General features: G+C 36.9%; 1 protein-coding gene across 1 annotated transcript in view; it reads right to left on the bottom strand.

Moving 5' to 3' along the window:
- Window positions 1–12,538, bottom strand: part of LOC127648767 (protein Niban 1-like) — a 34,708-nt gene extending 22,170 nt beyond the window's left edge. Inside the window, exons 1-2 of the mRNA XM_052133522.1 lie at window positions 12,250–12,538; window positions 270–400 (exon numbers count right to left, since the gene is read on the bottom strand). Of these exons, the coding sequence (XP_051989482.1) occupies window positions 270–400; window positions 12,250–12,304 (186 nt within the window). The 5' untranslated portion in view covers window positions 12,305–12,538. The remainder of the gene's footprint in view (window positions 1–269; window positions 401–12,249) is intronic.
- Between the last annotated feature and the right edge of the window lie 648 nt (window positions 12,539–13,186).

Below are 13,186 nucleotides of genomic sequence, written 5' to 3'. Positions count from 1 at the left end.
TTAAAAAATCATACATTGTGATTTCTGGATTTTTTTTTTTATATTATGTCTCTCACAGTGGACATGCACCTACGATGACAATTTCAGACCCCTCCATGATTTCTAAGTGGGAGAACTTGCAAAATAGCAGGGTGTTCAAATACTTATTTTCCTCACTGTATGTGTTAATAAGAGATTAGGTTGATATCATAAGTGCTTAAGTATTTTTAAGTGTAAAAATAAAAATATCCCCACATTAGTTGATGTTTGTGTTAGAGTATTGTTCAAACCTTCTGTTTGAGCAGCTGGGCCTGGCCTGATCTGTGCTGTTCCACCTCATCCTTTAGATAAGAAAAGAAAGTGACACAGCTCTGTCTTCTGTAATGAGGAGTGAAGTTCTTCAGCTCTGCCTCTGTTCGGCCTAAAAACACATGAAACATCAAATTTAATACAGCCATTCCCAATACCATAGTACAGTGTAAAATTGCAGTCAGGTAACCACATTTCTGGTACAATTTTTTCTATACACAACATGCATAAGCAACATGATTACTTCCGAAAGTTCATGTCTCCTAAAATCAGCACCATTCAGCCAGATTATTGACAAGCGCCATCAGGGGTGTCACCAAATTCAGCCACCGTAACCCCAGTCAACCCACGTTAACTGCACTGAAGTTAATGCAATCAATTTGTTTGATTATTTTTTATTTTCGAAGGTACAAATATGTTTTTGGATGTTTAAATAATCCATTCAAAATCTTCTTGGATCTGAAATCTAAGGGGGCACATGTCCCCTCTGTCTGAATAGGTATGATGCCTCTGAGTGCCATCAATTTAAGCATTCTTACATTTCCCTCTAGCGCTACTGATAGCACGATGCATGAGCACCCTTTGAGATTCAAGTTCTGGTCCAATGGAAACCAGTCAGTAATTGGGTTACATAAACAATGGTGAGCGTGATTTGGAGTTTGTATTTTCACATTAAAATTACATTTTTACTCTACTGGCGATTAGGTTTAGTGTTTGGGTTAGGGCATATGGTTAATAAAATATACATTCCTTTTGACTGTATTACATAATTAACAACACAAAAATGCAACTTTCTTTTGCAGGACATTTCAGTCAGAAACTGGCACTCACACATGCCCAAACATTCAAAAACACTTCCAGCTTTGGCCATTGGGTTAATGCTTTGAATTTCAACAGAAGAACTTTCAACCTACTGTTGCTGGCAACAATCTCAATCTGATCATTTTGTATTTAGACAAGAATATTGATCTTGTTGCCATAAAAACAATCATAGACAAATCCTTATCCCTAACCCTAATCTAAACCCTAATCCTCCTAACCTATGCTTAAAGTCTGAGGGAAATGATTGGCCAATAAGAATGTTCTTCATTCCCCTAACTCCAGCACTATGACTAATCCTAACCTCATGTCCTAAATACAAATGATGCAACATGCAATGCATTTTGTTGTGCAGACTAAATGAAAAACTGTTGTCAAACCCCTGCTAAAAAGACCTGCTTAACCAGCATGCAATTCCCATGATGGTCTAGGTTGGTTGATGCTGGTTAGTGCTGGTTTGGTGCTTTTCAAGCTTGTGGACCACCATAAAGATGCAATGCATTTCACCAGCAAAACTTAGTTTGAAAAGCTTGTTGACCAGTATAGTCTTTCTGATGAAGCTGGTTAAGGAAAGCCTGGTGTAGACACCAGCACACCAGCATCCAATGTTGGGGGACGAGCACCTAAAACACAACATAAGCTGGATACCAGCACAAATATATGTATTTATATTAATTAAGTTGATATCCATGTAGACTTTGTAATAATTATATATGAGGGAAAGTTGTTATCCTCAAGAGTGTCAAACTGTAATTAATTGTAATAACTGTAACCGTCAAGTAGACCAAGTCATGAGATCATCCATTGTATTGTATGTTACTATGAGGGAGATGATGCATTCCACAGGACTGCTGTGATGCATTATCTGGAAGACTAAGCCAGGGTTTACTACTCCACTGCACAAACACAAATTCAAAACTTTCTTTGCAACAGCTCTCAGGCATAGATCCCAATTTCCAAGTTTTCTAGGGAAAATATTGACTTTCCTTGGAAATATTTTTCCTGCAGAGAAAAAAACAGTATAGAATTCTGATTCTCCAGATGGAGTTCTGCCTAACCATTGGCAGTGGCTACTGATATAATTTACAGTGCTCATTTTCCAATGAGACACGCTACATTTAACAGTACCAGTGATTTGTAAAACAATGTCTGATACAATTAAGAAATTTATGTCAGATTAGGACTGACTTTTCTGGTTCACCTTTGGTCATACACCATGGTGTTTCTGATCAGTTGTTGTAGGATGGTAAATGTTGGGATTTGTGGAATCCGGTATCTGAGGGTTTACATTGATAACTCTTTGAGTTGGAATGCCCATATTGAGATATTTTTTGCAAAACTGCAACAGAGATTATATTTCCTGAGTAGGTTTAGAGTTTATGGGGTTAGCTAGAATATTCTGTTTTTATTTTATCAACCATTTTTGAGAGTTTGATTACATACGGAATAGCAGCATGGTACGGGAATTTGTCAGCACAGTTAAAAACTAAATTTTGCCACCTTGTGCAGACAAAAGTTTTGTTGAGCAAATGGTATTGAGACAGACCCAAGGAATTATATAAGACCAGTCCCATTTTTTGAGTCAGGAATTTAGTCTTTTGCCCTCTGGATGAAAATATAGAATCCCTATTAGTAGGACTGATCATTTGAGGAATTCTTTTGTGCCTACCTCAATCTGACTTTTAAATAAGACCATTTGAAACTTATATTGTAATGGTTTTTATTTTTTATATTTTATTTGTATTGTGGGACATTGTTACTATTTAATATTAGTGAGTGTGTCTTTAAGTTTTGTGTGTGCTATCCTCTGGTGTATGTATGTAGTCCAAAACAAATTTCCCACATAGGACAATAATGTATACTCAACTCAACTACTCAAGTCTAACAAAGCCTGTCTTGCTTCTGCAGAGCCAAAGTTGCCTGTGTAACGAGTGATAAGTTCATTGTGTGTTGGCTTCTGGATCTGCTACCATTCCTTTGTCTGCAAAGGATTTCTTTACTGCATGTGAATCCTTTAAAACCAACCTTACCAGATACAAATCATCTGTCTGTCCTTCCTATCTTCCCACCATTTACAAGTATTCATTTACAAGTCTCAGGGTGTTTGACCTTTGCCCCAACCCTACTTCAGGTCACTGGCCACAGACCATACCCTGCCAACATTTTACTTTTAAGAAGATGTTGTTTATCAAATGTGACACAACACTCTAATCTGCTAAGGGAAGAATGATGACAGAACATGACCATTTCCTTGGTCACCTTCACTTTGGTATCATATCTGCCTATTGTGCTCTTGCAATCCTTAACTATAAGACTTCTATGACCAGAACATAAAAGTTACTTTCTTAGATACAATATTCAGCGATTGGTACAGATATGTGAAGATTTCCCAGATGATATTAGCTATTATAGTAACAACTGCATAACATTCTTATGTGAAGACTCATTGGACAACAGGACAATATGCTGCCTTTTTTTGGATGGCACAATTCCTATTGGATATAAAAGTAAACTAACACTTCCTGCTTTTGATTCTCACCAACCACTAGAATGTAAACTGTACATTCACCTATATGCAAAGAAATGTTTACCAAAAAATGTGGTAACATCTAAATTAACTGATTTTATCCAAGTCATCATTGATTCCACGTGAATACATTTGGTTACACCAACAAAATACATTTTGACCAGGTAGAAATAGCTCCTTAAGGTAAGAATAGCATGTTAACACTTTTGACAGTGTAGTATACTTGCGTCGACTAGCTCAAATGTTACAGACCAGGAAGGCAATCACCCTGAAAAGCAAAATAAAATAAAAACTAAATAAAATAAACACAATATTTCGGTACAACTCAAACCAAGCAACACTCTTAGCCAAAAACTACACCCACGCAAACATATACAAAACAATACAAAATCACAATACACTGTGTGTGGTTAATTTTAACAAAGCCTGAACATTGGATAAAAAAACTACTATGTTTACTACTAGAAAACAACCAACTACACTTATCTTTAATCTGTAATTTGCAGGTTTTAATTCGCACTCTTTAATGGGTAACAGTGTGTGGACAGTTTTAAATGGTAGGCAATCTCCACCATCAGAAAACTGACTGTAAATAAACTTCATATTATACCAATTTGCATCTAGTTATTTTATATAATTCTGCCAGACATCCTTATTTGAAATTCATTCTTTCCATTCTTTACTTTTTATACCTTCTTAGGGGTGTTTTGTTTTTTTGTTTTTTTTGTCATTATTGCATTAGACTTCAGACACTTTGAGACAAATTTGTTTTTAAAGGTGCTGTACAAATAAAATTGGATTGACTTGAACTGAATTGAATTAAGTGAGTTAGAGGGTAGACAGCTGCTCTGGGGAGGTCACCGAATTAGAGATGAGATAGTGGTTTCCTGTGAGGACACACACATGACACACACATAAACTTGTACTGAGAGCAAGGCTGTTGTAAATCCTGGACAAATCAGAAAGATTTATCTTCTAAGACAGAAAACATACTTCAACACATTACTTTCATAACCAGGGGCACAATCCCTGATAGCACATGTATGTCACCAAGACTTCTATTTGATGTGTGTTTCCACCTGGAAGATGTATTTTTTTACATTGTTTGGTCATCTGCAATACATTTATAAGACATATGTCAATAAGTATGTCTCAGATGTAAATAAGACATTCAGCAGATGTCTTTGAGATGTTAATTAGATTGTGATGCTTTCCACATGAAAAGATCTAAACAAACATCACAGAGATAGTTTGGAGTATGTGTGCTATCTGGGATAGTACTCTAACCAGTGTTGGGTAAATTACTCAAAAATAGTAATCTGGTACAAATTGAAAATTACTTCATAAAATTGGAATCAGATTACTTTGCTGCTTACTGCATACTTTCCACTTCACAGAAAAGTTTTTATTTTTCTGCTCAGCGAATTCAAAATAGTGTCTGTATTTCCTCTTTGTTTATTGTTTCTTCAGGATACACAAATTACAATGCATTACACCACTTTTTACTTTAAAAATTATTTGTTTACTGTAGCTAATTACTTTGTAATCAGAGTACTGTGATCCTAACAACACACTTATATTGTATTTAGTTTTGAACAACACAGATAAATCTAAATTTGTTTTTGGTCACTGATCAATTGTGTGCCACAGGCTCAAAATCAGCAAAAAGGTCAAAGGTAAAAGTGCATCCAAATGAGTCTAAACTGGACATATCTACCACACTCAGTCCAGGAAACACTTGTGGAAAACACCCTCTTCAGCTTTCTGAAGACGCAAAATGTTTATGTTTTTTCTCTGCATCCTTTCATCTTGAGCAGAATAACTGCTGGTGAATTAAGATGTTGGCATTTTTGTATGGCAGAAGGCCTTTCTCCATAATTTCTCCATAATTGGTGTAATTGCAGGATACATTGATATAGATACTGCAGTCTTTCAACCTTCAAGGAAACAGAGAAAGAAAAGCAGATTCGTGTACCTCAGATTTGTATTTTTTATTTTTTTTTGCAATGAAAGTAGGCTAAATGGTGACTGAGTATAACATCCTTTTAAACATGGAAAAACAAGAAAGTCATTCAGGTTCAAAACAAAATTAGTGAGGATTGTAATTTTTGGATTAACTATCCCTCCAATATCTCAACAGGTGCAATATTAATGACTCATTGCAGCATGTGCCATCAAACAAACAGCAGATATGGGGACAGAAGTTGGACTATGCAACAGCATGTAAAATGTAGTGTTGTATCCATAGATGAGTTAAACAGACCTGTGGGGTCCCATGTGGGCCTCCACAGATGATTCCTAAATACAGCTGTTTGTTTTCTCATCTGCACTGCAGAGAGTAGAAAGGCTGCAGTATGAGCACATCTGCAGTGTGACTTTGGTCTCAAACTTCCCTTCCTCTCCCAACACACAAACAGAATCTTAAATAGCCCCCTGTCTCCAGCATGCCCCAGATCACAGATATCCTGACAGAGGATGGTGTCTGGGACTTTTGTTTTGTTGTTATTCTTTGCCCTATATCTCTATGTGTGTTTTCATTTAATGCAGGAAAGAGGGGACAGAAAGAAAGGGGAGCATAACCCACCTTCCTGTCAAATCCCTTGGCAGGACTCAAACTATGATCTGAGACAACATATCAGATACACAGTCTTGCAACCTAAAGCTTTGTAAGAACCTATCTTTCTCTGCAAAGACATGGTGGCTCAACACTATACACCTTCAGCTGCTAGGTTTCACAATTATTCACTGACAATAGTTAAATTGTAGAACAAAGCATCATGAGATAATTTCCTGTGAAACCAAGCACTGTTTACTTCCGAGGCAGCTGTGAGAAGATCTCTCCAGAACTTTACTATACAAGGCTAAATAGAAACCATACACTACGGATAAAACCAATAATTCAAATAACAATCTCACTGTAAATTGAACTTCAGGAGCTATTTTTACCTGATCTAACCCATAACATTAATTTTGTTGCTCTAATATGATGTATTCAGGTTGATTCAGACATGTTAAATTATACATTTCATTTCACTCTAACTAGTTTGTTTAGATGTCTCCACATGTAGCACATTTTTTAAGGTAAAGAATAGGAATAGCACTTTCCATTTACATGCCTCCATATGTCACAATGTAACAGCAAATATCACTGTAACATAATTACTTTTTTTTTTATTTATGGACATACACTCACTGAGAACGTTATTAGGAACACTGTGGTCCTAATAAAATGCCTGACATAATCTTCTGCTGTTGTATCCCATAAGCACATCCTCACCTTAAGGTTTGATGTGTTGTGCATTCTGAGATGTTTTTCTGCTCACTACAATTGTACAGAGTGGTTATCTGAGTTACTGTAGCCTTTCTGTCAGCTCTAACCAGTCTGACTATTCTCCGTTGAACTCTCTCATCAACAAGATGTTTCTGTCCACAGAAATGCCGTATACTGGATGTTTTTGTCACCATTCTGAGTAAATTATAGAGACTGTTGTGAGTGAAAATCCCAGGAGATCAGCAGTTACAGAAATACTCAAACCAGCTCATCTGGCACCAACAATCATGCCACAGTCGAAATCACTGAGATTACATTTGTACCCCATTCTGATGGTTGATGTGAACATTAAATGAAGCTCCTGACACGTATCTGCTTGATTTTATGCAATGCATTAATGCCACACAATTGGCTGATTAAATAATCACATGAATAAGTAGGTGTACAGATGTTCCAAATAAAGTGCTCAGTGTATTTCATTATGTCATCATGTAAAAGTTGATAGTTGGCAGCCAGAGAAATTATATAGCAGAAGATTTTTCTTAACAACCAACAGAAGAAATGACAGTATGATGTAGAATTTATAAGCAAACAAAGGTGATGTTTTTTTAGGCACATGTTATATCATAACTACAATATTTTTCAGTACCATTTTTATGAAGGATGAAAATATAATTTTAAAGGTGTGTAATTGTAATTAGCGTAACCCAGTAATAAACTCTTCCCCTGCTTTCTCTTGATAAAAAAAACAGACGTATGCCATTAGTTGAGCCAATGTTGTGGCGGCAGGCTGATTGGAATGCTTAAACACAGAGCACTGTTTTGAAAGCATTTTTGAGGAAATCAATGCTTAAAAGGGCTTGTTAATAGTTATTTTCCTCCTCTGAACTATTTCAGTGAAAAGCTTTCAATTTTAGGTAGCCAGCCAACCACACTTTGTTATTTTACTGTGCTTTACTATGTGTTTCTGGCAACACCACTTGTCTAACTCTTGTTTTTCTTTAAAAGTGTCAGAGCAGAGTTATAAGTCCAGTGATTTGGATGACCAACTGAGAAGAGATTGCTTTTCCCATCACCTCTTGGCCTGCAGAAGACATCTGTAGTCTGAAACAGGGAGACAGCTCCAAAGCTATCATTCTCTTAATTTTTTTAGGATGAACTACATTATTTCTATTACCAGTTATTATTAGTTTTCAATCCATGAAACTGTAGTTTTTCTTCCAAAATATAATGTGGCAAGATGATAAGTGATGATAACTCAGTATGACATTTGTACAATTTAGGTGTTCCTCTGACATCTGAAATCATGAAACATTCTGTTAACTCCCACAAACCACAAAACTGTAGGGTAGAAATACACAATAGCAACATTAGTGTGAGTTCAGGTTAAGGCCCAATAGTGTGTGTGTGTGTGTGTGTGTGTGTGTGTGTGTGTGTGTGTGTGTGTGTGTGTGTGTGTGTGTGTGTGTGTGTGTGTGTGTGTGTGTGTGTGTGTGTGTGTGTGTGTGTGTGTGTGTGTGTGTGTGTGTGTGTGTGTGTCTAGAATAATGAAATGAATCTGTCAGAGGGTGTGGGTCTGAGCCTTCGACTGCTGTGCCTCAGTGTTGAGCTTTTCTCCTCCAGAGGTTTGGGATGTGGTCCCAGTATTAAACTCTCATTCCTCTCATGCCATCAGAACTAAATTGATTGGCCGTCTAATTCTTCTCCCAAAAGTAGAAACACACCCAAAGACACTGAAAGTTTTTTTTAAATCTCCTACCCCAAGTATTAAACTTTGCCTCATAACTTGTCAGACGTAAATGATCTAAGCAATGAGACTTACTGGCATATAATAAAATGGTTGAAAGATACCATAAATTTAAATTGAAGGAGGGACCCGAGGCGCCATAATATGATAAAGACTTGAGGATAGGCTCTTTTGACTTGGGCTAATAATCAACCACCAAGCAACCATTCAAAACACCCTAGCAACTGCATAGCAATACCCTGGCAACCACCATGGTGACAACTTTTGCACTGGAAAACACAAATAAATCTATTTATTTCGATTCAATACACCAAAAGGTTTATCTTGGCAATTTCTATACCTTATTCCTTGCAATATGTGGTAGGAATGTTTTAGAAAGGGGATAGGGATGAGGCAATCTACATGTCTACAGGATGTTTGGACACTCTTTTAATCAAAAGGAGTCTAGCTAAAAAGTTTTAAACGTCACCATATGCAAAGGGCGAAAAGTGAATGTGTCTGTCATGGAAATCCATACACATCTTCCTCCCATATGATGGGTTCTCACATGGTGAGTATAGGACAGAATTGAGCCGTTTGAGCCATCTGCACTAAGCATGAACATCCATGACCATTCCCCCACTGCAAGCTTTTAATGAAGTACTATATACTGAGTAAGTGATGAAGAATATATGAAGGGAGACTCAGTATGAAGTCAGAACTGAATGTTCAATTCAAGCACAAAAATGCTCTAACTGTTAGAATTAACAGGCTTGAGCAAATAGTCAACCATAAAATGGAACATGTCCACTTTGACATTATAAACCAGTAACAGGGTCATCAGATCACTGAGATGCTGCTACAGAACTATAGAACACTGCTCAATACATAATTCACAATTCAAGTATACGTCTCTATTAAATGCACATCCTGCAAATTCTAAAAGGACAATTGTCTATTTCAAACATCTGGATCTGTAAAGTGGATCCAGATTACGAATTGTATCTTCAAATGGCAGATACGCTTGGCATAACAGAGCAGGGAGCACAAAGAACCGCTGAAGAACAGAGAAGTTTCCTTTAAGAGGTATTTTGTCTAGTTGAGCAGGACACCAAGGTGCCAAAATACGAAGGTAAGCACAGTCAGTGTGCTTAAAACGGTGCTGATGCCATCAGAGCACATGATAAGCTTGAAGTAATGCTGCCATTGTAAAGCATTACATTTGTGGATAACCAATTTTCTCAGAGCTGTGCCTGTCTGATTGTGCCAGCTTCAAAAATGAATTCTCACTCCAAAAATATCAACCAAAATTATCTGAATAGTTTCTGTGATCAATAAACACTTGGGGAAGCAAAGTGGATTCCAATTGTATATCGACAGCATTACATCTATCAATCTGGTAATATCAAATATATGAGATACAGTGTGAATCTACAGTTATGGTCACAAATCAGTTCGCAAACATCCTACATTTTAATCCCAGGCCCACTCTGACCCACCAATAATTGCATGGCAGCATAAAGTGCAAAGTTCATTAAATTATTAAATGAATTCAAATAGTTTCAATTATTCATTAAAGTGAAGATTTTATGCTTGCATTTCTCTGTCTTATATTTAGTGTTATAAACCAAGTTCAACAAATCAACATCATAAACGTCTGGCCATGACAGTTTGGCTAAGAATTCTTCAATTCTCCACACTGCGAAATATGGGTCACTTTGCAGCACATCTGATGGGGAGCGCAGACCACCACAGGCCCTTCTCAGCCAAATGAACCCCAGTTAGTGTGGAAAAAAAACATGACATCATCTGAGGAGCTTAGTGGAAGAGGGAGTGGTGTGTACTGTATTTCCATAATTAAGGACACATTCGGTGTGCCTTTTATATGCTGGTGCTGCTTTGTTATTTACCATCTGTTTCATCAGCCCACACCCTGTACTGATTCATTCTATTCGTTATGTTTTCAGCCAACACATAATCTATATAATCGCTTTTTAATGGCATGCAATTGTCATGAAGAAAATATAAGAAAATTGGACAGAAACAAATCTAATTACATGCAGTGTGCTAATGTGCTCAAGCAGAAACTCTGGAGTGATCTGAGTCCTCACTTAACCTGTGTGTGTATACATTGGAAAGCTTTGTGCAAATACATACCAGGTCCTAAAAAAGCCAAGAGGACGTGGCAAATAGCTTGAGTTTTTGGAGCACAATGGCGTTATTCACTCCAAGACTGAAGCCCTTTTCTGTTTATGTTTATGTTTATAACGCAGACACTTATTCTGCTAATAATTTACCAGCTGAATCACACAAATGTGATGTCATGAGTGTCATCGTAATCAGTATCATTCTGCTTTTACCCTTACATATTCCAATTTATCTGCCCATCCTGTATCAATTCCATGTGATGTTATAGCCAATACAATGTATTAAATTACACTCAAATGGAGTGCATTGTATTTATAAACTATAAAGTTGCGCCAACACAACTACTTTAAAGTAATGCAGAATTTAGGAAATGCAACCATTTTATCCAGCATTTGGATTTCAGCTCTCTTGTTTAAGTTATGATGAAAATGGGAGTAAATATTCAGTTGAAGACACTAAACAATAAAGAGAAAAGAATGTTGGAATGAATTTCCACTATGGTCTGATTCTTCCTGCTCACAGATGGCCAGATGAAATAAGAGCAAAACAATCCCCATTATGCAGGAACAGCTGTACGCTCCCTGTCAAGGGAAGGAAACCCATTCTCTGCAGTAGCCTATAATGCACTCAGAATGTGTGACATTCCAGTGAAATCGCATGCAGATTTGCAATGACAGTATATCAGTGATTCAGAGAGCTCTGCAAAAGCGTCTGAAGTGGAGGAATAAATATTTGAAATGTAAACCCTTTGGTAGAGAAAAGGACGTTGTGGTAGCACTTTACATAACAGTCTCTAAAGGCTATTACAAGTTAAAGGTTACATTACAAGTTACAAACTTACTATAGTAATAACAATATTACAACAGTGTTATTAACCATTAATAACAATGTGTAGGATATAATTACAAGCAGGTCCACAAAACAATTAGCGCATTAGAAGCCTGTTACTCAGTAGTCTACCAACATAAACAGTGACATGAACACTGTAAAGTGTGATTTAAAAAGTTTTTTTTTTTTTAATAAAAGCATCTTCTATGCCAATAATAAGTTGTTTATTAAAATGAACTATAGCATGACATTTAGCAGCATGATTAATGTTAGGTGGAGTATAGGGTGTGGTGGAGGAGGGGGCATTCCGGTTTCGTTAAGTCAGTAAGTGGGTGTGCACTCTGCATGAAACGGTGACATAAACTGATGACATTTTAAGCACTACAGACAGCAGTTGTCATATTTATGTCTGGAGTGTCTTTTTACTAAACTGTTGATTATGCTTGAATATCTCTTATTTGATATGATCGAGGATTAGAATTTTGGTACATTTTGGGAACAATAACGGTTAAAACTGCATAATGAGGCATAGACGAGAGAAAGTCTCAACAGTGAACATAAGAAAGCTGCAACCGTTATGTATACATACTACATAGTATATATTACTTTCGAGTAGGCTATTAGATATAGAAATCAGTTTACCTCTTATGTAGCTTATTTTACTTTCGTCCAAAAGGCTGGATGAGGATGCTCCCATTGTGCAGAATGGTGTTTCGCAGTGGTCCCGAACGGATGCTCTTCTGCTGTTCGTCCGATTCGGGTGTGAAGCGCAGCTGCTTTTTTGACTTTCTGATAAAGACGAGCGCAATGCAACTCTGACTCAGGCATCTCAAACTTCCTCAAACTGCAGCGCCGCCCGCTATCCTCTCAGCAACCTCTGACAACATCCGAAGAACAGGATTTTTGTCAACTTCAGAACGTTTGACTGTTTATCGAATTACATATATTTACGAATAATTTACATTTCTCATCATTTTCACTTGTTTTGTCTTTTTTTTTTTTTTTTTTTTTTGTCTTACCAAGTAGGCCTAGTATAGGCTATAGTAAAGGTGTTGAACACATAAATGTTAATGTGTATTGAAGATAAACATGTAATTTTAAAATACAGAAAAAGGGGTATTATGTTAGGCTATAAGGATAAAAAAAATAAAAATTCTCTCATCATTTACTCAAATCATGCCATTCCAGATGTGTATGTCTTTCTGCTGAATGCACACAAAGATTTTTAGGAGCTCTGTAGGTCCATACAATGCAAGTGAATGGTGGCCAGAACTTTTGAAGGTCCACAAAGCATATAAAGGCAGCATAAAAGTAATCCACATGAATTCAGTGGTTTAATCCATATCTTCTGGAGTGATTTGATAACTGTGTGATAAGTGTGTTGAGAAACAGATTCATATTTAAGTCATTTTTTTTACTATAAAACTCCACTTTCACCAGAATCCTTCTACATAGGAGAGCCTTTAAACTTAGCATAAAATAGCATAACACGGCGGTCCAGGGGTGGGGCCAGAAGGTGGCACAGGGTGGCAGCTGCCACCCTAAAAATTAGCTTTGCCACCCCAATTTGGACCCCGCT

This window comes from Xyrauchen texanus, chromosome 9, assembly GCF_025860055.1.
Source record: "Xyrauchen texanus isolate HMW12.3.18 chromosome 9, RBS_HiC_50CHRs, whole genome shotgun sequence".
NCBI lineage: Eukaryota > Metazoa > Chordata > Actinopteri > Cypriniformes > Catostomidae > Xyrauchen > Xyrauchen texanus.
Note: the sequence above shows the minus strand (reverse complement) of the source record. Positions and strands in the feature narration are given on the sequence as shown.